At 44.7% G+C, this 26,525-nt stretch overlaps 2 protein-coding genes across 3 annotated transcripts; one reads left to right on the top strand and one right to left on the bottom strand.

Annotated features, from left to right (window-relative positions):
- Nucleotides 1–1,728: 1,728 nt before the first annotated feature.
- TXNIP (thioredoxin interacting protein) lies at nt 1,729–5,912 on the top strand. The gene is made up of 8 exons (XM_059375999.1): nt 1,729–2,261; nt 2,749–2,821; nt 2,944–3,091; nt 3,285–3,387; nt 3,530–3,786; nt 3,881–4,037; nt 4,143–4,294; nt 4,440–5,912. The coding sequence occupies exons 1-8, from the start codon at nt 2,012–2,014 to the stop codon at nt 4,473–4,475; spliced, it is 1,176 nt and encodes a 391-aa protein (XP_059231982.1). The 5' UTR covers nt 1,729–2,011; the 3' UTR covers nt 4,476–5,912.
- A 9,516-nt stretch (nt 5,913–15,428) lies between these two features.
- POLR3GL (RNA polymerase III subunit GL) lies at nt 15,429–25,558 on the bottom strand. Of its 2 annotated transcripts, none has more exons than XM_059375997.1 (8): nt 25,452–25,558; nt 18,711–18,878; nt 18,066–18,195; nt 17,164–17,232; nt 16,762–16,818; nt 16,460–16,533; nt 16,215–16,328; nt 15,429–15,911 (listed from the first exon to the last, which is right to left on the bottom strand). In XM_059375997.1, exons 2-8 carry the CDS (start codon nt 18,834–18,836, stop codon nt 15,825–15,827), a joined length of 657 nt encoding a protein of 218 aa, XP_059231980.1. In that variant the 5' UTR covers nt 18,837–18,878; nt 25,452–25,558; the 3' UTR covers nt 15,429–15,824. The 2 variants fall into 2 exon arrangements, with proteins under 2 accessions (XP_059231980.1, XP_059231981.1); XM_059375998.1 differs by lacking the exon at nt 25,452–25,558 and adding an exon at nt 20,779–20,915.
- Nucleotides 25,559–26,525: the final 967 nt, after the last annotated feature.

The following is a 26,525-nucleotide window of genomic DNA, read 5'->3' as shown; positions in this document are numbered from 1 at the left end:
AACAGAGTTTTGATGTCTGAGTCTTAAGCTTGCTTAATAGTGGGGCTGAGTTCTAACTTGTTAGCCTTAGGGTGTCAACTCAGTTATGGTGTATGAGAAAGTAAGAAGGCTTCTTAATAGCAATGGATAGCCTTCTTTTTGCTGAGAATAAGATTGCTGTATATCTTAATGCTTCTTATTTACTTCCGCATCTCAATCCTGGAAACACTGTCTTCCTCTTTCCAGCACACAAAAAAAAGAGAGGGAGAGAGAGAGAGAGAGAGATAGGGATGAAAATCTCCTGATACCTCAACACAGAAATAGGAGAGGCCCAGGATTCAAAGACAAGTTTGGGGGGGGGGGTGGAAATCCCTGTAACTCTGCAAGTTTTTCTTATTGCATTTATGAATAATTTCTCATGAGATAGCTCTTTAAGGTATCTTATGGCTAGGTTGGGGGAAATCCTCACGGCCAAATAACAGCAGAGTGAGGAGTCAGGGTATCTTTTAGCTTAAACTTATAGTGTCGTAGTGACCCTTCTGTCTTCTTCACCGGGATTTCTAAAGGGCTTAGAAAAACACTTTTAAAAGATAGGGAAGCTCTTCCTTCAAACAGGAATACAGCCATCTCTCCACTGACATACTGGTTATAAACAAGAGAACTTTTAACTACGCTGTGAAGAGTATGGGCAACAGATTTAGGGACGTGCCTTTGATTTAGTGGGTCGCAGAGGGGATAAGGACAAGAAAGAGCACAAACAACTCAGAAGCAAAATGGAAAGAGTGAAGTATCTCTTCTCCTTTTCTTTCCTTTCCTGAAGAAGCACGGAGGGAGGGAGAGAGAGAATAGAGCCCAAAGTACACACCTTACTGAAGAGTAATGGGTGACTGGGGGAACATAACAAAGTGTTCCCCAACTTTGCAGGTAGAAACTGAAGAGATGAGAGGATAAGCAACAGGATGTGAACACGCCCTATTTCCGTTCCAGAGAACAGAGAAAACAGAATAGAGGGTACAGGGGGTGAGAACAGTACAAGCGCCGTCCCGAGCTCTGACGGACTAGAAAGGGGGAGAGAAGGCTGAACAGCACACCCCCCATACTCACAGTCCACTGAGGACTGAAGAGAGGTTTACAATCTGTCACAAGTTCTCCTTTCTTTCACAGTAGTTTGGGGGTTTGACAAAGACGTAGGGCAGAAGGACAAAAGGGATCCTCCTGAACAGTAACGCCAGAGCTCCCTGGCCTCCGCCCCAATTCTGAAGTATTCTTGGAGTTATGGAATTATTTTTCACAGGACTTGCGACTTGTGAGCCGGCCATAAACGGTCGCCTCTAAATTAATTGCACTGGCTAAAGCGAGGCGCGAAATACCCACCTAAGCACATTTTCTTTTTGCCTCAAACCCTGCTCCCAGTCCAGAAGCATCTGCACCCGCCCTCCGACTCCACTAACCCGCGTTAAATCTTAGGGTCAGCGAGGCCGCCAGCTTCCTTCGGGCAGGAGGGAAGCCGCTGCGCAGCCCCTTGGCCCCCTCCTCCCTGCGACGCGGTGGTGCACAACAACCATTTTCCCCGCCAGGAGCACACCGTGTCCACGCGCCGCTGCGACCTCGCTGATTGGTTGGGCTCCTGGTAAACAAGGACCGGGCAGCCAATGGGGGGGCTGTGCACGAGGGCAGCACGAGCCTCCGGACCAGCGCTCGCTTGGCCCTGCTAGCCTGCTCGACTATATAAAGCAGTTTCCGGCTCCCACTTGTAACTAGCCTTTCCTCTTCTCTGACCCAGACGGGTGAACTGCTCCGCCGAGATCCAGAGCGATCCTCCAGCTGTTTGGAGGATAGAAAGGAAAGCTGATTTTTTTTTTCCCCCCTGGGGCTCCCTTGGCATAATCTACAGCTTTTTCTGACATCTTTTTGAAAGCTTAGTGGAGAGTTGAAGAGTGAAATAATTTATTCCAGAGGGGTTTGTGGATTTGGAAATTTGGGGGTTTTTTCCCTCCTCTGTTTATAATTGTTAAGACAACCCAGCCCAATCATGGTGGTGTTCAAGAAGATCAAATCTTTTGAGGTGGTCTTTAACGACCCTGAAAAGGTGTATGGCAGTGGGGAGAAAGTGGCTGGCCGGGTGATCGTGGAGGTGTGCGAAGTCACTCGAGTTAAAGCTGTCAGGATCCTGGCATGCGGAGTCGCCAAAGTCCTGTGGATGCAGGGATCCCAGCAGTGCAAGCAGACTTCTGAGTACCTGCGCTACGAAGACACCCTCCTCCTGGAAGACCAGCCAACAGGTGAGTGGCCGGCTGAAAGCACATTCCAGAGGGCAGTTGAAACGAATGATTGGAGCTTACGCTAAATATTCCAAGTTGCTCAGGTTGAGCAGCTTGAATTTCGTGTTGCTTCCTTTTTTAGTTTTAACTTGCAGACTCTGTCCTCAAAAGGGGTGGTTTCTAGAATTTCTTAGTGTTGTGTTCTGAAGGTGATCCTGAGGGATGTTGCTTTAAGCTGTTATAAGGTTTCCTGAAAAGAAGAAGTTAATTCTTGTTTTCTGTTTGAGAGGATGGTAGCTTCTCTGTCCTGGTTGAGCCTTTCATCATTGCAGGGCTTTGTAACTTTTTGCCCAACACAATGCATCAGAATCTTTCGTTTTAAGAATATAAGGGGTGAAATTGGGGGAGCTACAATAGGCTTGCATGCTGCCCAAGAATTCCTTATCACACGGATGCATTTTAAGTGTAACAGGAAACCTGATGGGCTACTCTCTTTTCTTCTTATTAGGTGAGAATGAGATGGTGATCATGAGACCTGGAAACAAATATGAGTACAAGTTCGGCTTTGAGCTTCCTCATGGGTAGGTGTTTCGCTAAATACATCTTTGGACTTTTTTAATGCCTAAAAATTGTCCCCACCTTTGATCATTTACTGTTGGTGGAGAGGACTTTTGGATTAATCGCTTCATTTTTCTTGACACAGGCCTTTGGGAACATCCTTCAAAGGAAAATATGGGTGTGTAAACTACTGGGTGAAGGCTTTTCTTGATCGCCCCAGCCAGCCAACTCAAGAGACAAAGAAAATCTTCGAAGTGATGGATTTAGTAGATGTTAATACTCCTGATTTAATGGTGAGATTCATTTTAAAATTCTCCTCTTTGGGCTTTAGGGATGATAAGTAAAGAGTCTTGGGCATTAGATTGAAACACCTCAGGGGTGGGAGAGAAAGTTGCCTATTCTCAGTAAGGAGTGGAAAGGAAAAAGAAGCGGAGAAGGATCTCTAGAAATTCTCAAAACGCCTTATTTTACTCCTCTTGAATATAGGCCCCTGTGTCTGCTAAAAAGGAGAAGAAAGTTTCCTGCATGTTCATTCCAGATGGACAAGTGTCTGTCTCTGCCCGAATTGACAGAAAAGGATTCTGTGAAGGTAAAAACCTTGAATTTAAAATGGTAGACTGATGAAACTGAAACTGTGGTTTTGGGAATGAGAGCAGGGGATAGAGAATGGAATAAAAGCCATTAATTGTACTAAGCATCAGCTAATAAGTTTTAATCTTTCTCATGATTAGGTGATGAGATTTCTATTCATGCTGACTTCGAGAATACATCTTCCCGAATAGTGGTTCCCAAAGCTGCCATAGTAGCCCGCCACACTTACCTTGCCAATGGCCAAACCAAGGTGCTGACACAGAAGTTGTCATCAGTCAGAGGCAATCATATCATCTCAGGAACCTGTGCATCATGGCGTGGCAAGAGTCTTCGGGTGCAGAAGATCAGGCCTTCTATCCTGGGCTGCAACATTCTTCGAGTTGAATACTCCTTACTGGTGAGTGGGTGGAGTCAGAGAAATTTTTCATCTTTCAGAATAGCAGTGGTTTCTCCTGACCTCTAGTTTAATGAACTACCATTTTCCTTTCTAGATCTATGTTAGTGTCCCTGGCTCCAAGAAGGTCATCCTTGATCTGCCCCTGGTAATTGGTAGCAGGTCAGGTCTGAGCAGCCGGACATCCAGCATGGCCAGTCGGACCAGCTCTGAAATGAGTTGGGTAGATCTCAACATCCCTGATACTCCAGAAGGTGAGCCAGACCTAATGTCTTTTCTTCTTTGGCCTGCTTGGGTTTGTGAAATTGTGATGGTCAGATATTTCATGGGCAGACTTCTTATGCCTATGTTTTTTCCAGCTCCTCCTTGCTATATGGATATCATTCCTGAAGATCACCGATTGGAGAGCCCCACCACTCCTCTGCTAGATGACACAGATGGTTCCCAAGACAGCCCTATTTTTATGTATGCTCCCGAGTTCAAGTTCATGCCACCACCTACTTACACTGAGGTGAGAATTGTCATTTTACTGCTGCATTTGTCCTAAGCCTTCTATAGGAAGTTGAGTGGGAGAGATTGCTAAACTGGGTAGTTCTTTTCGTTCTTACCCAAACTAAAATGGTCGTTTCTTTCTCTTCTCGCCCTGCCTCCCCCAGGTGGATCCCTGCATCCTTAACAACAATGTGCAGTGAACATGTGGAAGAAAAGAAGCAGCTGTACTTAACTTGTTTCTTTCACCTCTCTTCCTGGACTCTTAATTTTTCAGAGACTCAACAGTCTCTACAGTGGGGTATGGGTCCACCCCAGCCTCTGATTCCACAACATAGGAGGTGATCAGCAGGCAATCTCCTGAGCCTTAAATGGTGCGCACACGTCCTCAGGCAGTGAGATGCTGTGATTTGGGAGTGTTTGCTGGATGGGTTTAAAAACACACTAGAAAAACTCAGGCCCATCCCATTTTCTCAGATCTTAAAAACTGAGGCATTTTAGTAGTTTTTGAAGAAGGGGCAGAAATGGCCTCCTGACATGGTCTTCCCCAGGTTTTTTGGAGAAGATTATGTATCTTGAACTTTTGTGTTATGTGGAGCAGAGCCAATTTAGCAAACAAGGACAACAAAAAGGAAAATATCATGGCCAAAAATTTGGGACAAGAAGGTTCTTAAAAAAGGTGTTGCCCTTTGTTTTTACACTTATAGAGAGAAAAAACAAAGCATAAACCTTCCAGAGCTGATTTGGTTTGAACTTAGGAGAGCACTTCCCATGTGAATTAAAGAGAAAAGGCTCTAAGGTTGTCTTTGCTTAGAATATGCTTTAATCTGGCTTAAAGCAGTTGTTAACTATGCCCCACCAAAGGTCTTAAAAGCCATTTTTAAAGCCTATTGCACTGTGTTCTCCTCTTGGCAAATGTTTTCATGCAGGAGAATGTGTTTTTCTTACGTGACTCCTTGGAATGGATTCTGAGGTGATAATTCTTAGCACTTTAGTTCCTGTCAAATTTTGGGTGTTTCTTTTTTTTGTTCCCCCTGATCTCAAATGTAAGCTAAAACTGGTCTACTATGTTTCTAGGGGTAAGCACAGTGACAAAAAATATATATATATCGTGTTATTCCTCACTTTTGAGACTTTGTCCCAGTGTATAGAATTCTGTCATTCTGACACTCTAATAATTCTGTGAGAAGGGTTGCTGCTATCAGCCTTCGCCACTGTGACTTCTGCACACTTGAGAAGGAACTCTAGATCAAGATGCCCCTGATACTGTGATCAGAGCTTCCAGACATTGCCATGAGAAACAAGAGGATGGGTCTTCACCAAAACCCACAGGGCTCCCTTTCTGCCCAGTGTTAGGAGGCAAGGATATCAACAGTCCTCTCTCACTGCAGCCCTTGGCACTTGGTCAGTCACCCTTAGCCTTAGCACTTTGTTCACTGTCCTGTGTCAGAGCACTGAGCTCCATCCTTTTCTGAGAAAGGGCTGAAGGTGGTTTCACTTTTTTTGTTTTTTTAATTGTTTATCTTTTTATATGATAAAAACTATATTTTGTACTTAACCAGATATATTTTCACCCCAGGTGGGGGGTATTCTTTGTAAAAAACAAAAAAATAAAAATAAAAGTTTTTTAATGTCAGAAATGGTTTTCTTGTCTTTGAGATGGTGTTGAAGCTATTCCTAAGTATGCCTGAGGGAGCTTTGCCCATACTTCACTGTTCCTGGTTTTGGATATCTTGTGGGGAAAACACTACCTATGTGACAGGACCCTAAAGATTATAGTCAGAGTGGGGGTTGTGGTGAATAGGGAAGGAATGTGAGCTACATTTAGTTTTAATTCCAATTAACTAAAGAACTGTGATGGGATATTCTGTTGGTATAGACTAGTTTTCCACAACTATAGATACTCATGAGTAAACGCCTTCAATTTTGGAGTGCATGAGTTTTTTTTAAAAGATGAGCTCTTTGGGCACCTGAGTGGTTCAGTCAGGAGAGCATGTGACTTGATTTCAGGGTTGTGTGCGTGAGCCCCTTCTTGGGTATAGAGGTTAATTAAAAATAAGATCTTTTGAAAATAAAATGAGCACTTGAGATACACAGAACTAAGATTGGAAAGGGGGTTTTAAAGGAAAGGTTACGATTCCCTGTTTTATCATTTGGTTTCATCCTAGGGTTTCTTAGCTAAACCTGGTTTATATACAGTAAGACATGATAATTATTTAGGACTGAAGGATTTAGATGTATGAGTATTCGTTGAAGACAGCTACAATCTCTTCTGTTCCTATTGCAGTTCCTATCAAAGAAACACATTATCCTAACTCAGTAAATGTTTGCTGAATATTTAACCCCACCCTCATCCCTTAGGATAGGCTTCTGCAGTACCTATTTCTTCTTTATAGGGTGCGAACAATAAATGGATACCACAAGTCCCCCTCTAATTGAAATGATTTTTATTATTCTGAAAGGGGTGATGAGGATGAGCAACCCTGAGACTTTGAAAGTTAATGCACTTTCTGGTTTCTGGCTTATTTAAACTTTTGCAGACAGTTAATCCAGGCCCTTAACTGGGGATTTGGGGGTTGGCTTTTCTGTAGACTTCCACGTGGTAATTCCAAATCTCAGACTCCTGGAAGTTCATAAAATCAGTGTGAATTGAGGAGCAAGTTTAGATTGAAAAGATTGTTTCCCACTTCAGTCTTTGTTATCTGTCTTTCAATCTTAAGAGCTCTCCTCTCTTGGCTCTTAGTTTTTCCTTCCCAAGGTGTCTGGCTCTAGCTTCCTGTTGTCCTGGTGACTCTCTCCTTTAAGACTACCTCTACTGCCTCCTTTTCTTACCTGTATGAAGAGAGTTTGGTGGCTCCTCCTCTCTTCGCTGAATTTGACCAGGAAACTAGGTCAAAGTTGATGGAAAGTTTTTTGTGCAGCTTGTTTTCCAGGGACTGGAGGGGTGGAGCAAGGAGCAGAGCAGGCCAGAGGGCAAGAGGGAGAGACGGAGAGAAAGCCTGCCTGTTGGAGTAAATGGCTGGCTAATGGGGCAAGATAGAAGAGGATAGCAGGGAGAGGGTAGATAAGTTACACCTAAGTTCTGCTAGAGATCTGATTCTTTAGCAGCCACAATATATGCATCTCCTCTTGTTACCGAAATGCCTCAAATTCAGCACTGTCCAATAGAAGTTTCTGTGATGATAGAAATGTTTGCTACGTTCACTAAATCAAGTAGCCATTAGCCACTGGCAATTGAGCTCTGAAACGTGGTGGTGAGCTAAATTTTTATTTTTGTTTAATTAATTTAAATTTAATTAGCTCTGTGTGTGACTAGTATTAAATGACAATACTGAACAGTGTAGCAAAATATGAGAAGGAAGGAAGCTATTCACTCAGAGGAAACTCATCCTTCCCTAGACCACCAAAGGCTCCACTTAACTTCCTTTTGCCTTTTACACACAACTTCTACCTTACCTTAGGACATTTGCTGTATATAGGCTCCTTTAAGTGCACTTCCTTGGGTACTGGCCTACTTGTTTCTCCACCTAACTGGGTAGATTTGGGGCCAACCTTTCCTGTGCTCTTCTCACATGCTTTTTATTTTTTTATTTTTTTAAAAGATTTTATTTATTTATTTGACAGACAGAGATCACAAGTAGGCAGAGAGGCAGGCAGAGAGAGAGAGGAGGAAGCAGGCTCCCCAAGGAGCAGAGAGCCCGATGTGGGGCTCGATCCCAGGACCCCAGGATCATGACCTGAGCCGAAGGCAGAGGCTTTAACCCACTGAGTCACCCAGGCGCCCCCTCACATGCTTTTTAAAGAGCCCAAACCTACATGTACAGCCATTAGAGGAGGTCCAGTTCTTAGTATCATTTATTCATTAGGTCCAATCTGGTATACAAAGATCTGCGAGAAGAGAGCAAGAAAATAATTTAAAGGGAGAAAAGAACTAGAAAAAGTAAAATTAACAAAAAAGTGCAGGTACTTCCACAAACCAGGGTCCTTGGCTACCTTGATACCTCTGAGCAGACTGAAAACACAAGGGTGTGATTTGGGTCAAGCCCCTGGGAGGGAAAGCGTGGAAAGATCTGTCTGAACACCTGGTCAACAAAAACAATCACGCAGGATTGCAAAAGGTACAGAGTGGGGTGAAGGAGTATCCTTTGCCCAGTTCCCTCAACAACCTATAGACCACCCTCCCTAGCATTTTCCTTGGACTATCTACGTCTAGGTGATGGAATACGTAAGGGAGACAATGAAAATATTTTATTGATCCTCCAATGGCTGGAACCCCTGTCCCAAGCACCCTGACCTCAGTGGTTCTGGACTAGAAGAGCAGACATTTTTGTCCCATTCTCTATTCTTACTCTCATTCACTTCCATTTCCTAAGTTGAAAACCAGCCTGCAGAGGGGCTGCAGACCCAGGACTGTAGGTCCTGGCCCAACAGGTGAGTCTACAGCCTAGAAAAAGTGCAGAGATTAGCCTTCCTATACCATTTAGGAGAAATAATACAGTGTGGATTCAAACTATCTGAACCCCAATCCTAATTCCACCATTTAACAAGCCGTTCAAGCTTGGACAACTTGTTTAAGATTTCTGGAGCTACCGTTTGATATCTGTGAAATGGGGGACAAGAATAATACCTACCTCAGAAGACTGTTGACAGGATTTTAAAAATAAATGTGAAGTGTTAGAACAATGGCAAACAAGCACTTGTTATCTAAAATAAAGAGGAGGCATATCTTCCACCACCCTGATTAGTTCAGTTCCAGGCATGTCTCCAAAATGGTCCCTCCTTTGTGACTGAGCAGAAGTAAGCCCTTCTCTCTTTGCTCCTCTTGATTCCCTCCCTGTGTTAAGGGAACAAAACAGTCTGAGAAGAGGTCCATGTATGGCCGCGGACTCAGCCTGGAGTTAATCGTGGTAGGGGAGAGGTTGGAACTCCCATCTTCGGACCAGGACAGGCCCTCTGAACACTGCCAGCATTGCACAGTATAGCTCAGGGAAGTCCTAGAGTTTTCTCTCTCATAATTCCAGAGTGCCTCACAGGCCTCTGGATTAACCCCATCACTTTCTGGAAATTAATTGAGCTTTCTTAACTTCTCAGTAGACAAGTTCAGGAGAAAGCTTCCCACCATTTAAAGTCATAAACTGGGGAACAGAGAGTGCGGGGCAAACAATGGGACCTGATGAAGAACTCTCAGACTCCTTATTTGAATGTAATGCCTCTCCTTCGATTTTCTTTCCTGAGCTGGACTACACTGAGTGGCACAAACCCAGTGGAGGTGAGCCCTCTGTTGAGGTCCAGTTTAGCCTATTTCATCTATTTCTGTCCCGTCTTGACCTTTCCCTTGGCTTGACCCTGCTGTATTCTTTCCTGGGCCCGTTGTTCCGTAAGGAGAAAATAATGAACCGGCTCTGAAGGCTGGGATTTTTCTGACTCCCAGTTGATTGGTCATCTCCAAGCAATGGGAGTGATAGGAGGAGGAGGAGGCAGAAAGAGCATGGGTCCTGGATTGTGGCTCTCATGTGCCTTGAGTGCTAGGATGTCAAGCAAGGTCCATTCTCATTCTTTCTTGGTGTGATGGAGCTGCTAATTAGCTCTCTAAGTCAATCAAAGGGTCAGTAAACGGCTTCTTGGAAAAGTCCTGGCAGGGACATTTTTAACTTTCTGGACAGATGGAGAGAGGAAGGATTTCAGTTGTTGAGAGGGGAGGTGGAGGTCAGGGGCATGAGAATTATGTTTCGCTTATACGGTTCTATGGCTAAAGACCCTCCTTCTCCACTTCACATATCTAAATTCTGACTTCCTCCTTCATCTACCCAGATTCACAGTGAATCCTGCTTTTGTCTCCTGTTCTCCCATTTCACTCCATTTCTAGTTTTTCATGCCTGTCTTACCTTCTCACTCTAAGGAGACCTCACTTTCTATTCAAGACCCCAAGATATTTTTAGCTCCATATCTCGGTAGATCAAGGAAAGGGTGGTAGGATTGTGGCCAAAGCCTGCTTTGCTTTTCTTGGAGAAAGAAGCCCATCAGTGGTACCCAGAGGCTTCTCTTCAGTCCTAGCTCTTCAAGCTATCCTGTAGGAGTGCTCCAAATTTACTTGCAACCTCATGCACCTCACTGCCCTCAACTTTTGGGAATAGAATTTGAGATCTTGAAAGCTCAGATGAGTCTCATACAGCTTTGGAAAGTTGAAGAAATATTAGTTGAGATCAGGGCCTGCAAACCAGGGGGCCATTGGTGGAATGAGCTTGCAGATGTTTAGAAACCAGTACAGTTTCTTCCTAAAAATTTGAATGGCTGGTAAAGATTAAAAAATCAGATTTCGGGCGCCTGGGTGGCTCAGTGGGTTAAGCCGCTGCCTTCGGCTCAGGTCATGATCTCAGGGTCCTGGGATCGAGTCCCGCATCGGGCTCTCTGCTCAGCGGGGAGCCTGCTTCCTCCTCTCTCTCTCTGCCTGCCTCTCTGCCTACTTGTGATCTCTCTCTCTCTCTGTCAAATAAATAAATAAATAAATCTTTAAAAAAAAAATCAGATTTCACTAAAAGCTACTGTTCTGGCTCCTCTTAAAAAGCAATTATATTTGGTAACAAGCAGCCCACATTCCTTCATGGCGTCCACCCGCGAGAGCTGAAGGGACCAGGCAGGCTCTCATTTGCTAGCTTCCACCACTACTTGTTATATCACACTCCCCAGCTTCACCCCTGTATGCCTGCCTGACTCCTGTCTGGTGTTTAGGTTTGTCTTAAGTTGTTTCCTAGAAGGAGAGCTTCTCAAATATTTCCTCTGAGGGACCCCTAAGATTAGGGAGAAGGAACCATTTTCCCTTGGGGCTTCTGGAACACTCCAAAGTCACCTGTCAGAAGCCAAAAATGCTGTTGAAGTACCTATTTTATGTTTAAAAAGGGCAAATTTCGATTTATACCACACAGTACATTTGTGTGGTGTAGCATAAAAATAATTTTATCTTCCTCCACCAGATCCTAAAAGTTAAATTGAAACACTGGAAGATATACTGTCTGCAACTCCAAATATTCCTCACTACATCACCCATAAATAACCCCAGTTAGGCACCACAGTGCTAAAGACACAAGGCAAAGAGAGACATGGAAAAAAAGACACGGAGAGAGCATCAACAAGAGGAAAAGAATATGAAAGACAATAAGAATGAGTGAGTGATAAGCTCTTTCTGGCCCTAAATCATACCTCCTGACCTGGCCCAAGCCAGCTCCTGGGAAATTTGTAGACATCCCTGATATCTCTGGACAGGTGTTGGAATGGTGGCTCAGGGTGAAAAGCAAGTCTCAAAACAGGATCCAGGCCAAGTAAGGGAGAGGTGAGGGGCTAACAGCAGCCAAGTATGGTCAGACGGGAAAGATTGTCTAGGGGCCAGGAGAGAGGCTTGGAGACAGGAAGGAGAGGGCTGAGAAAAGGGCTGGTCAGCATTTGCCCTTTCTCCCACCAAGCCCATCTTTGTTTCATTTCCTCTTACTTCCCCTGCCTCAGAAAAATGAAGTGAAAGAGTTGCCTTGACCTCCTTATATGAGGGAATCTTCTTTCCAGAATGGCTACATCTTCCGCCATACAAGAGCAGGAGATGAGTACCAGGGTTCCTTTCCCTGTCCAAATGGGATTTCATCTCTTCTCTCCCCAAGATAGGAAATACCCCAGATCTGTGTTCCTGACTTGGGTGAGTTTATTACCCCCACCCTCTTTGGTAAGGCAAAGACAGGTGTAACTAATCTCCCTCCTATTCCAGTACTTTCAATTCTGCCCTGAATATAACAAAGAATGTCAAAGACAGGAATTGGATATTTCCCATTGACCATTGTGTACCAAGAGAAATGGAATCACAGGATGGGGAAGATTCAGGGAGAGGCAGGGGTCCAAGTTTTGGGAAGTCCATCTCACAGCTGAGGACCCAGGGAGGAGGAGGGGTTAAGAATGGGGAACAGTCTCAGACCCAAAGGTTGTGGCGACATAGCCTTTCCCTGTGTTAGTCAGGTCTGGGCCTGAGGAATCCTTGGACCCTAAAAAGGTCTTAAAAGTCTTGGTCCTTAGCCTCTCAGGTCCTGCAGTTAGGGCTGTGTCCCATTAGGGTGTGTGTATGTGAGGGGGGGGGGACTTCCCTTCCCTTTAGGATGCAAAACAGCAAATTAAGTTGTTGGAGATAAAGCAAAGGGCTTTCTGAGGTGATGCTAGAACTTTTTATTTTCAGTTTTCTGATCCCAAATGACCTTGAGGAGATAGTGAGGCTCAGTAGGGGAAAGGTCAATGGAGAAGGGGCACTGCTGGTCTGGCTAGGTTAGCTAACCGAGCTATTCTTGTCTAGCTCACGTCTCTTCCCTGTCCTCTGGCCAGACATAGTATGTCTGGGGAGATGAAGAAGCCCTGCCCCACCAGCCCCTTCCTCAGTCAGAAATTTCTCCACACTGCTTGATGTGAGTCCTGACCTGCAGATTGTGACCTTGACCTGTGATGCAGGGGTTGTCATCTCCCTCAATAGTTGATAGAATTGCTGATCCTCCTGTTACCTACCAGAGCTGAGGCAGTTTCTTGGAAAGGACTGGCTGCATGCCTGAGGTATCTTTAGCTTGCCCAGACTGAAAATAGGTGGGGAAATCCAGGGGATGGAATGAGATCAGGAAAAGCTGGACACGTCCTAACCTTTGTTCTCAAAACCATTTAGACTCTTGCAGGTGGATCAATGTCAGCCTGAAGTGTTCTTAGTGGATCGCTAATCCAAATTCTGTCTCATTTGAGGCTTGCAGCCTTGTCATGATTTTTCCAAGGGCACAAGGCTGTGGGGTGGTGAAATTCCATAATCCGTAACTCCATAAACATCAGACCATAACTAGTGCTTTGCTCGGTGGAGACGGCAGACCTTCCTTTTGGATTAGTTCTTAACCAGCCCATGCCTACAGGCCACCCTTCCTTCCTTTCAAAGTTTACGTAGCAATAAAAATGAATTGGAAATAATTGCTTTTTCCTCACTAAGCCATGGGCGCCCTATCCACCTGATCGCTGACCTTCCAATTTTCTTGGGTCTCCAATCTTCTAAGTAACATGTTGCATCCAGGTTTTCCATTCAGCTGTCCCTCAAACCACTGGAGTCCCTGTGTAGTTTGCAGACCCCACTCTCAAGCTTCCTGCCCAACGTGGGAGGGCACTAGGATGGAACAGAAGAGCAGGGAAGGGTAGGATTCTTGCCAGAGAACCCACCCTGCCTGAGGCCACCATGGGCCTGGCTGTGGGCATGGGAGCGATCTGTTCAACATAAGCAGGCAGGTAGCAAAGGGCTGAGCAAGCACATTGTGGGTCCTCTCTAAATGTCTGCAGATGGATCCTCAACCTCTAACTTCTCAGCTGGTCCTCCAGAGAAATAAACAGTCGTGACTAGTTACTAGACCTTAGGCTTCAGCTTCAGCCTGCATGATGGAACCTATGGAAAGTAGGGGAGAGGTCAATGGAAACAGTCTAACTCTGCCTGGAACAGTTCTGGAATCTGGGGAAGCTGCTAGATCTCGTGTCTCTGGCTTTGTTGAGCAAGGTCACCTGCCAGGAGTGGCAGGACGCCAGATAGGAAAGAATCCAAGAATGGTCTGATCTTTCTGACGCTTTGTTTTTGAGGCAGTGCCACCAAACCCAAGTGATCACTCTAACCTTTGCCCTCCTTTCTCCCATTTCATGGGAAAAGATGTACATATATATAGTGGTTGGGGGAGGAATGTGTCCCGGTCCTCCTCTACTCAGTTTTGTGGAGAATCTTCTTTGCTCCTACTCTTTTAAGGTCCTAGGCTGGCATTAGGTGGGATCTGGGGGGATGGCTATGCCCCCAACATAGACACAGATACAGTTAATCAGGTTAGGACTGGTATATGTGTGAGAGGGGGACAGGAGGCAAAAGATTTTTCAGTGTCTTTCACATTTGTTTCTTGCTGATTTCTCCAGAGCGGCAATTACAGGCTTAAGTGTGACCATGGGAAACCCCAGTGACAGGTCCCGGGGCCCCTCCCCCACCATTCTATTCACCTAACACCTTGGAGAGCTAGAAAAGGAAACATATCACGACAAATTGCTCAATAACTCTGGAATGGTTCTCTTTCGATTCCTGCTTCTTTCTCTGTTCTCTTGGCTGCCTCTACCTTAATACCTATTACCACAGACAAACCAGTCTCTATGCCTGAAGATGGCTGGATAATTTCTTGAAGGTTCTCTTCCGTCCCCTCTTTATAACTTTCAAATGTTTAGTAGGGTCGCTATGACAGCATGCCAGCTATCTGTGCCTGCCTCCTTATTCAGTCCCTATTCTGGACACGCAGCTCGCTCGTGACCGTTGCATGGCAAGTGGCTGAAGCCAATCAGCTCATGGAGGGCTACATCGGAAGCCAATCAGGGCCTAGGGAAGTGACCTCACCCCAGGGAGAGCTGTGTGGGCGAGAAAGCATCTCTCGGAGCTGTGAGTGTCCCTAAGTCACTCCCCTCCTCCCCACCCTCTTTACTTCCTGTAAAGCAATACCGCCTACCCCCTCTACTCCAAGAAGGGAGTAAGAAAGGCTAACTAAATTCCACAAAGGGAGAATCAAAAGAGAAACTGCAACTCAGCCACAAAGCAGCTTCTGGAAGTGGAGAATGGGGGTTCCCTTTGCACAGACCTAGCTTTCTATGTGGGGTTCCCAGGGGCCTGGAAGAGGGTGTACAATGAGGAAGAATCAGCACCTCCTCCCCACTCCCTCCCTGCACCTGGCTTTCTTGACTCTCTCTCGCAAAAATAGCTGTAATCTTTCTTTGTAAACAAGGCTAAGATCAAGGTCAAGTGTGGGAAAGAGAGGGCCCATGTCCCTGTGAACACATGTGAAAAGAGACAATCCCCAGGCGTCCCATGGTCCAAGGACCAGAGGCTCAGACGCCAGCTTCAGGGAATGGGCTGGTCTCTACTACTCTCTCTGCGCAGCCTCCTCGATGACTTCCTGACTGTTTCCTGGCAGGGCTTGATTGGGAGTATGTGTCCCACCAAGGGAGTGGGAGGTGAGGGGTAAAGGACAGGAAGGCTGTGACCCCCAGTGTGTCACGGTGGGCTCTGATGTGTCAGGAAAGAATGGCCCAGCTAGGCACTCCCTTCTTTCCTCCAGGCCTCTCCCACCAGGCCTCACCCTCCACAGAGAGACGGATGAAAACATTTTATTTAAAAATATAAAGCTGGTCTTATTCCTCCTAATTGCACACATTCCCAGTTATCTTTCACTATAAGAAAGTGGGTGGGGACATACGTTCAGCTGTCTCAGCTCCAATGACGCCAGTGTTTCTTTGACAATTAAGCCATTGGTCCTTTGCCCTTTGCCCAAGCTATCAGAGGTGATACACGGAAGGCAGGAGGGGAAGGGTACAAAAGAGAGCTAGCTGTCAGCATTGTCCATTCCTATCCCCAGGGCCAAACAGTTCATCTGGGCTCTCAGCAAATGATCTGCCTGTCCACAAAACCAAATAATAGGGACAGTTATTCTCTGTATCTTAAATCAAAAAAAGATCCAAAGGCCCAGGGTGCTGTTCAGGCTCCTTTTTCAGTATATAGCCTCATCCATATTGTCATCACTGTCACCCCCAAAGTCCTCTCCATTGTCAAAATATGACATGATGTAATCAGTTTCCTGAAACAGAACAAATAGAAATCCAAGTCAGGCTTGCTTTCAGCCTTTTCCTTCCTCCCGGTGTGTCAGGCCCTTCTCCTCCCCTCCCCAGGAAACTATCCCAGGCCTGGGAAGTCCCTTCTGGCTGCAGTTTGCTCTTGAGAAGACCCTAGGGACACATGAAGTGGAGGGCACAATCCTCTGGGACACATCTCCTTTGGCTCTCCAACCCTCTAGAGAGAACATCGCTGGTGGATGGAGTCGAGACCCCCACAGCTGATGAGGAAGACACGGGGACTGAGGGTGGAAGGAGAGCCCCTTCACCTCTTCATGTTCTTCTTCATCATACTCCTCTTCTTCTTCCTCTTCCTTCTCTTCTTCTTCTTCTTTCTCCTCATCTTCCTCTGAAGTCACTTCTTCCTCCTTTTTCTCCAGGGTCTTATGTGGAGATGAGCAGAAGGAGAAACTCAGACTCCGCTCAGAGAAGAGAAAGAAAGAAGCACACAGAGGCCAAAGGACAGGCAATGAGTCCGGGGTCCAGGTGGTCTCTATGCACATTTCCCCCTTACCTCTAGTTTCTGTATTGTTTCTTCCTTATCTTCTGTGTTCTTAGGGGGCCTCTTGGGGATTAGGATGGTGGTCCCTGGTCAAGGAATCAAAAGGTGAACCAACAGAGAGCAAACTTCCTTATTAGCTTTCTACCACACCCTCTCCCAGAGATGATGTCACTCTGCTGCCCTCATGTGGCCACCATGGCATCCAGCTACAATAGTGGGTAGAGTGGGTTGGAACTGGGAGGGCAGGCAAGACCACCAACTGCCTCGGGGCCCTCCAGCTGGTGAAGGAAATTGCTTTTCCCAGATACACTCACGTTCCTTTTGTAGCTTCCGCACTCGGATCTTTAGCTCCCGGGGTAAACGTCGCCAATCTGGGAACAGTGGGAATGTAAATGTCAATAAGACCCTGCCTGGGGTCTCCTATGAATAACTGGTTTTAAAAGGAGAGGTAAGAGACAGAATAATGGTGAGGAAGGAAGGGATTAGTTGGGTCATAGTTACTTAGAACAAAACTGTGTCTTGGAAACCTCCAGAAAGCGGGGCTATTTAATAGGTTTCCACGTAGAGTCAGAGAGTGGTTTTGGAACACATCTTGGGCTCCAGTTTGTAAATACTGAATAGAGTGGGGGGTGGACAGAGAAAGGTGGACAGGTTGGTGGCTTGTGGCACCTTGAGGATTTAAAAAAGGGCAGTAAATGAACGGGCCCACCACCTACCAGGGTTCCAGTCGATGGCATTGTCAATCGGCCCTGACATCTGGTATTTATCTGAGTAACGCTCCACATCTGAGGGGTCAGAGGCCAAGGGTCAAAGTTTTATCCTTTCAGAGCCCTAGAACAGGGTTGTTCCTGAGGGCCCAGCCCACTTGATGCTCAGGCATTGTCTGTTCCTTCACCCCAAACCCAGAACCTGGGGGCGGGTCAGCTTCCATGAGGACCTTCAACATTCTTCTACCTTGTCCCTTGGTCACCCCAAATTGTAATACATCTCCCTTAACCCAAAAGCACAGCCATGTTGAGAGGTATGGAAAGGAAGGGATACTAAAGAGCAAGAGATCAGGGTTTCAGTCTTCTCTGGACTCTTTGTGGAGTTAATGGGGCTACCAAGCAAGTCTTTCATCCCTCTGAGCTTCAGCTTCTAAGGCTTCAGCTGGAAAGCACTGTTTATCAGTAACCTCAAACATTGCACTTCCACACCAGCTGGTAAATATCCACTATCCCAAGCCTCCCAAGTGACTCCCCTTCTTTGGTCCCTCCTGGTCTCCCTGATCTCTCCAGAATCCTGCTAACCTTAGGAGGGCTTCTCACACACCCAGCATCAGCCTCCTTTCTGATTGTTTGATGCCTGTAATATCCAACCTGTCAACCATGTTGATATATTCCCTTCATACCTATGAAATGAGCACTGTGATGCTTAATCTCCTACTGTTGTGAGACTGTCGTGAGACTCAGAACAAACCATGGATAAATTTCAAATACAGGGGTAATTTTTATGATCTCTCCAGCTAAATAGTCAGCTTTCGGTGGCTCTTCTGGCCTCTCTGGCCCCCCAGTGGTGCTGTGTACAGGGCACTACTCATGAAAGGCATTCAGAACATGATGGTAGCATTCCAACTGACCTCTTTTGGGGACAGCTGGCCGGATGAAGTAGGGGAGCTGCCTCATGGCCCCTCGTAGCTCCTGCTTCAGTGCCAGGACATACTCCCCTTCCTCTCCTGCAGGCAGAGGTACTGGGCGGAACTCCAAGGGCTAAGGAAGCAGGGGCAGTGGTCAGTTCAGGGAAAAAACAAAACAAACACTAGGGGCGCCTGGGTGGCTCAGTGGGTTAAGCTCAGGTCATGATCTCAGGGTCCTGGGATCGAGTCCCGCATCGGGGCTCTCTGCTCAGCAGGGAGCCTGCTTCCTCCTCTCTCTCTCTGCCTGCCTCTCTGCCTACTTGTGATCTCCCTCTGTCAAATAAATAAATAAAATCTTTAAAAAAAAAAAAAAAAACAAACACTAGAGTACAAACCTAGAATGGTCTTTCCCCCCAATTCAATCCAATGCTCCCACTGACCAGAAGTCCAGAGAAAAATGGGGGGAACGACACAGCATTTTGAGAGCTGAGGAGTTGGGGGTGTAAGAAACTACTTTGCCTGGAAAACATCCCATGTGAGTTGAAAGCATAGAAACAGGAAGGGGCAAGCTGAGTTTTATGCTGGCCCATGAGGAATCCAGGCTCATATACAGTCAGCCAGGGGCACACAAGGGGAGAAGATACTCACGGGGAAAAGTGGAGAAGGCTGAAGGGTGGATGGGGGCAGAGCATCCCCCTTCCCAATGCCCACAGCCTCCATGTTGAAGGTCAGCTGGCCCCGGCCACGACCCCGGCCCCCACCCCGACTGGCCATGGTGGAGGGGGCCTGGGTATTCAGTGATCCAGTGAGAAAAACCTGATAAAAACAAAAACAAAATGAAAAGTATAGTAGAATCATGGGAAGCCAGAGAGGTATAAGACACTCAATATTTTCCCCTTAGGACCCAAATAGCCAGTGTAATTCAACATATTTTGATGGGGTAGGCTGCACTGTATCAGGCAGGATATTTTTGGAAGTACAGACATGGATGAGACATGGTCCTACAGGATAGATAATTGCAATATAGTGTAACTGTAGGACAAATGGGAAAGTGGGGGTGCCTGATGACTCAGTAGGTTAAGCGTCCGACTCGATTTCGGCTCAGGTCATGAACTCACGGTCATGATCTCAGGGTCATGAGCTGGAGCCCTGCATTGGATCCTTGCTCTGTGGGGAGTCTGTTTGGATTCCCTCTCTCCCTCTGCACCTCCCCTTACTCTCTCTCTCTTTCTCAAGTAAAAATTAAAAAGGGGGTAAGTGATTAGACCCTTGGCTACCGAACTCTGCTTCTTGTTATCGATTTTGAGGGGCCAGTGAGAAGCAGATAGGTTAGAAGGTAAAGTTACCAAATGAAGATGAAATTTGCAAGAAATGATATTCCAGTGACAAAGAGCACACCTAGCACCCAGATCTTGGTTTCCAATACCATTTTCCAGCAAAAGGAACATCTTTTTAGAAAAATGGCTGATTCTAGGGCTGGGGCAGAAAATACATAAGGGAGCAGGGAGCATCTTCTAGTGCCAGAAAGCAAAGAAGTACTCAAAACAACAACACACATACATACATGTGGGGCTATTTCAAAAGGGCCTAAGAGTCAACCAAAAGAGCTCCCAATGGCCAAAGCTGGAAGAATTTGAGCAATAAAATAAAGCAGTACTAGCTTATAACCCCAAAGTATAAAACAAATATCCATGAGTCTACACTGATATAAATAAGTAAGTTAATACATGGAGGAGAAAATACAAAATTCTCATGTAGAATTCTGAATAAATTATATAAACTCTACCCTGAAGAGGGGAGTATAACCTTCCACTCCCTAAGTGTAGACTATATATAGGGAATTTTGTCTAATTCAGCTTAGGAAATGGGAGAGTAATTCTATAGTGGAGAACGTGGACAAACACTACTTTAGTCTGTTGACCAAGTCAACATCAACAATATTAAATTATGTTGCTAGTAAGGGTATATACCCTTAATAAGATGGGAGAAGGGAGAAATCTAGAAAGAATGGGTTGGTGAAATGAGGCTTGATGAATCACAAGGTCTCAAATTTGGGAGAGCTCTCAGAAATCATGTATTCATTCATTTAACAAATAATTACTGAGCATTTACTATATGCCAGACACAGTGCTAGACAACAGGGATCATAGTGAATCCTCTACTCTAGACATGTATACTTCCTGTGTATGTCACGTAGAAAGAAACCTAAACCATTGGTTAGAGTGTCCTTTCCCTTGAAAGGGCCTGAAGACATGCTCTCATGATATGATAGACCATATTTAGTAAATTGCTTTTTTTTTTTTTTAGTAAATTGTTATATAGTTTCTATTTACCCATCTTTAGTAAGAGGATTGCTTATCTTACTTCACAAGTTATTCCCTTTTGGGGTATTTGTTCTTCAATTAATATCCAACAAATACTCTAAACAAGAAATACGCGGCTCAACAAAATGCCCTAGTTGGTGAAAAAAAAAAAGATTTAGAAATACGAATAAGGGGGCACCTGGGTGGCTCAGTGGGTTAAGCCGCTGCCTTCGGCTCAGGTCATGATCTCAGGGTCCTGGGATCGAGTCCCGCATCGGGCTCTCTGCTCAGCAGGGAGCCTGCTTCCTCCTCTCTCTCTGCCTGCCTCTCTGCCTGCTTGTGATCTCTCTCTGTCAAATAAATAAATTAAATCTTAAAAAAAAAAAAAAAAAAGAAATACGAATAAGGGGCACCTGGGTGGCTCAGTGGGTTCAAGCCTCTGCCTTCAGCTCAGGTCATGATCTCAGGGTCTGGGATCGAGCCCCACACCGGGCTCTCTGCTCAGCGGGGAGCCTGCTTCCTCCTCTCTCTCTCCTGCCTCTCTGCCTACTTGTGATCTCTGTCTGTCAAATAAATAAATAAAAATAAATAAAATCTTAAAAAAAAAAAGAAATATGAATAAGGTTATCTATTTTGTCAAACGCGCATATACATTTTTTATATATACATATACATTTATGCTTTTAAAAAAAGTTCTTGAAGGATACACATTGAAAATTAATATTGGCTAATCTGAGGTGATGGGATTTGTGGGGCTTTTTTTGGGGGGGTTACGTATATTTTAAAGTTTGTTTTCTATACTGAATATTGTTTTTTAATTTTTAATTTAATTTTTTTTTAAAGATTTTATTTATTTATTTGACAGAGATCACAAGCAGGCAGAGAGGCAGGCAGAGAGAGAGAGGGGGAAGGGGGAAGCAGGCTCCCTGCTAAGCAGAGAGAGGGATACAGGGCTCCATTCCAGGACCCTGAGATCATGACACCAGCCGAAGGCAGAGGCTTAACCCACTGAGCCACCCAGGCACCCCTGAATATTGCTTTTTTAATAAGAGAAATAATTTAGAAATATAGCAACAGAATAGTAGATGAGATTAATAATAAGTAGCAGGAAGGAGAGGGTGGAAAATGTGTGTCTGAGGAATTTGGAAAGTTTTAGGCTCAGCAAAAAACGTGAGGAAAAATGGCTGTCAGTTCATAGATTAAACTGTGAACTGACTGAAAGAGCATATTAAGGGGCACCTGGGTGGCTCAGTTAGTTAAGTGGCTGCCTTCAGGATCAAGCCCCATATGGTGCTCCTTGCTCAACAGGAAGCCTACTTTTCCCTCTCCCTCTGCCTGGTTGCCTGCCACTCTCCCTGCTTGTGCTCTCTATCTCTCACTCTCTCTCTCTCTATGTCAAATAAATACATAAAATCTTAAAAAAAAAAGAGAGAGAGAGAGAGAGAGAGCATATTAGGGGGGAAAGAATGTCTCATAAACACTAGAGAAGGAGAACGAATTTGTGAGCATGTCTTCAGGCCCTTTCAAGGGAAAGGACACTCTAACCAATGGTTTAGGTTTCTTTCCACCTGACATACACAGTTCTAGCAGTGGGGATGGGAGCTGGTTTGATGCAAAGCAGTAAGGAGTCAAGAAAAGTCTGTGAGCTTTGAGGTTAGACAAATCGAACTCCATTTCCAGATACTAACCAAGTGACCTCCAAGGATATGGTGTAAAAGGAAGACAATATTTTTACTTAACTGAGGCAATATACTAGTGATTGGAAAACCACAAACTGCCCATCTCTACCAAACTCAGGTCAGGAAGGTACGGTGTGTCTCTTCTATTTAAGATTGTGATTGAGTCTAACTTCTTGGGGATATTAAGGTTCTTCTATGATCTGGACCCAAACTGCTTTTCCTTACTGTCAACCCTCCCTAGAGGTCATCCTTGTACTCTCCTTCTCCCAAACAACTCATATACATGGTACTCACTGTAGTAACTGTATTCTGGTAGAAATTATTAAGAAGCAGGTTTCAACAAAACATACAGAAAACTCACTACATCAAATTCCAGAAAGGCAGTACATGTAGTGGTTAAGAACAGGGATTTGAATTCCAGTTCTGTTATTTCCAGCTGCATAACCTCCAGCAATGAATTTAATATCTCTAAACCTGTTTCCTCACCTACAAATGGGAATAATAATAATAATAATAATACCATCTTAATTCAGTCAACAAATATTCACTGAGTGCTTGCTATATGCCAGGCACTATTCCAAGTGCTAGGGATATAGCAGTGAGCAAAACAAACAAAAACTGCTGTGCCCGAAGACTTGAAATGGAGCTTACATTCTCGTAGAGTTACCAATAACAAATATTTATTTTCCACCCGAGACTGAGTGGAATGCCGAATGGGGTAGATGTGAACAGAGAAAAGAAGAGATCCAGAGACTGAGGCCTAGAGCACTCTAATATTTAGGATTTGCTATATTTATCATAAATATGACAAGGAGTTAACCCTTACTATATGAACTCATGGAAATCCAAATGAAAAAAAATCATACCAATAGGATAAATGTGCAAAGGACATGAATAGGTAATTGACAGAAGAATGATTAATAAAACCACTCTTCAAATTTACAAAGACATAATAGATAATCGGGCTGCCAGTTTTTTTGACATGGACCTTCTTATAACTGACTGGAAGGATTTTGTTTATACACAGTCTGTCAGGGGAGCAACTTGCAACAATTTGGTCATTTGAATCGACAGCCTCTTAAATGTTCATATCCTTAATCCAATAACCCTACTTAAAACATCTGTGCAAAGAAATCATCATATATATAATCAGATTTGTAAATACAAGGATGGTCATTATAGAGCTATCCATGGGAGCAAAACTTCTGAAATAACCTAAATGGCCCAATGAACAACGAATGGTCAAAAAAAAGCAAATATCCATTTTAGACTATTATATAGAAAGAAAAATGACTTCAAGTAATATTTATTTATTTATTTTTTTAAAGATTTATTTATTTATTTGACAGAGAGAGATCGAAAGTAGGCAGAGAGGCAGGCAGAGAGAGAGGAGGAAGCAGGCTCCCCGCTGAGCAGAGAGCCCGATGTGGGACTCGATCCCAGGACTCCGAGATCATGACCTGAGCCGAAGGCAGCAGCTTAACCACTGAGCCACTCAGGCGCCCCAAGTAATATTTAAAAGGAAAAAAATGTTCACAGTATAAAGTGGAGGGAAAGATGATATAAAATTGTATTTGTTGTATAGCCTGATTTATGTAACATACACACACACGTATATACATATATATGTATGCAGAAAAGAAATTGAAAGGATAAGTATTAAATTAATAATAATGGTTATAACTAGATCATGGCCATTAAATAATAAGCATTTTGACTTATACCTTTATGTGTTTCCAAGTTTTCTAGAATAATAGGCATTTTGATTTACACCTTAATGTATTCCCACAATTTTCTAGAATAAATGTTTATTACTTCTTTAATCAGAAACCATAAGGGATGGTTTTCTTTATTTTTAAGAATGCTACTGGAGGGCACCTGGGTGGCTCAGTGGGTTAAGCCACTGCCTTCGGCTCAGGTCATGATCTCAGGGTCCTGGGATCGAGTCCCGCATCGGGCTCTCTGCTCAGCAGGGAACCTGCTTCCTCCTCTCTCTCTCTCTGCCTGCCTCTCTGCCTACTTGTAATCTCTCTCTGTCAAATAAATAAATAAAATCTTAAAAAAAAAATTAAAAAAAAATGCTACTGGAATTCAAATCCATGTTCTTAATCAGGATAGGTCCCTCTCTTTTGCAACGAGAGTGAGGAATGCATTTTGTTGAGCTATATATTTGTCTAGCATATTTGTTGGATATTAACTGAGGAACAAATATCCAAAAATGGAATGACCTGCAAAGTGAGAGAGGGAGTCCTCTTTAAAACAGAAGCTGGAGGGTGCCTGGATGGCTCAGTGGGTTAAGCCGCTGCCTTCAGCTCAGGTCATGATCTGGGATCGAGTCCCGCATCGGGCTCTCTGCTCAGCAGAGAGCCTGCTTCCCTCTCTCTCTGCCTGCCTCTCCATCTACTTATGATTTCTCTCTGTCAAATAAATAAATAAAATATTAAAAAAAAAACAGAAGCTGGATAACAATTTACTAAATACAGTTTATCAGATGAAGGATGCACATCTAAAGTAGAGAATTCACTATGATCCCCATTGTCTAGCATATGTCTGGCATATAGTAGGTGCTCAATAAATATCTGTTGAACGAATGAATGAATACATGATTTCTGAGAGCTCTTCCAAACTTGAGACCTTGTGATTCATCAAGTCTCCCCTTACTGTCCCATTCCTCCTAGCTTTCTCCCTTCTCTTGACTGTGGGAGCAATTATATTACAAGCCACTAATTTAAGATATCTTAATTAGATATTGTGTATGTTTTGTGTTTTATTACTTGTTCCCCAATTACGTTAGGAGTTTAAATTCTGCCTTCCCAATCCATTCGATTCAATTAACCTTTATTGGGCACTTCCTATTAGTACAAGAACCTGCTTACAAAACCTTATGTTCTCAGAACAGAAACATTAGAGAGCCCACTAAGGGCTCTAACGGAGATATGCATAAAACACTATCGTCAGACTGGGGAACGGTTAATTCTTTAGGGGAGGGGGAGTTAGAAGGAGAAGAAGAAAAATGTAGTCCAGGAAAGCTACAGGTAGGAGGTAATATTTCAACTAAGTCCTGATAGATAACAGGAGTTTGTCAGATTCTTAGACAAGGGAATAACAGGAATAGATTCCAGGGAAACTGATGCCACAGCAAACAGTCAGAGATACGAGTGAGCATTCCTCACTTTGTGCTTTAATCTCTCTCCTCTATGAACGAAAGAAAAACTGCAGTTTTCTGGTATATAATCAGTCCAGCAATGGGAGCCCAGGAGAGAAAGGGAAAGAAGAGTAGGAAACTAGAGGGGGCTAGATCCAACAGGCTGCGGGAAAGCGTTGTCTATTTCGCAGCTTGGCCCTGGTGAACTAGTTCGGGAGATGTGGGACAGAACCAGGTCAGGGCCACCCGGGCCGAGCCTTACCTGCTGCCCCTCCCCCACGCGGAGCCCTCGTCGCAGCCAACTTGAAATTTGCTGGTCTTCCTCTAGCTGGTGGCGCTGTAGGTCCGCCTCTCAGAGCTCCCCATTGGTGAGTTCTCCCGGCCAATCTAGGAGAAGACGAGGAGGGAGATCCGCCCACTTGAAGGCGTAGGAGACGTAGGGAGGGGGAGAGTTCAACCTGAACCCGGGTTTGGGAAGCAGGCGGCGGCGCGAAGGAAGATGGGGTTGCAAAATCAACCAGGGGTCGGTTTTTTCCGACCTCATCTCAGATGGGGGATCTGCTGGGTAGCGAGAGTCCGCAGACGGAACCTGACACTTAGATCTCACCGAGAGACTCTGTTGAGGAAGCCTCCACAGAAAAATGAAACGGTTGTTCGTTAGGATCAGTCTTTTTGTGACTCGGGCTTCACAGCCTGGCCCCTCCATTACTCCAATCTTCCCTCTAATCCTACACGGCTTCCCTCCAGCACCACCAATGACTACTTCTTTTCTATTTTTCCCCTCTTTGTGGGTTGCTGCCATGTCTATGAGAAGATGGGAGGAAAGTTTGGGGGAAGGAAGGATTAGGAATCAGAGAACCAGAGTTGTGGCAGGACAGGAGCCCAGTGTTTCCTGCATTTTCGCTTGCCTTTCAGTTCTTCCTAGCCCTTGGTGAAGGGGGGCACGGTGGTGAGGGTGGATGGGGGATGGTGGTGGAGAGGAATCCTACTTTCATACACACACACACACACACACACACACACACACCACAAAAACAACCCCAGAAATGGGAAGAGAGAATAATTCAGAGTGGTGATAAAACTTAGGAGTCAGTCAAGACTGTCCTACATGTCTGAGAAAATGGCCCTGGAAGTGAAGCCTCTGGACTTGGAAGGCTATAGGTGTAGTGGCAAGTGCCCAGTCTTTGGAAAAGGACAGAAACAAAGCTGTGAGGCTTTGGAGAACTTGCTTAACTTTAGTAAGTCTCAGTTTCTTCATCTATAACAAGAGATAACAAGGAGATTCCTATCTTACAGCATTGTTCTGAGGATTTGAAATAACGTATGTGAAGTACTT

Source organism: Mustela nigripes, chromosome 14, assembly GCF_022355385.1.
Source record: "Mustela nigripes isolate SB6536 chromosome 14, MUSNIG.SB6536, whole genome shotgun sequence".
NCBI lineage: Eukaryota > Metazoa > Chordata > Mammalia > Carnivora > Mustelidae > Mustela > Mustela nigripes.
This window is presented reverse-complemented; position numbering and strand designations above follow the sequence as displayed.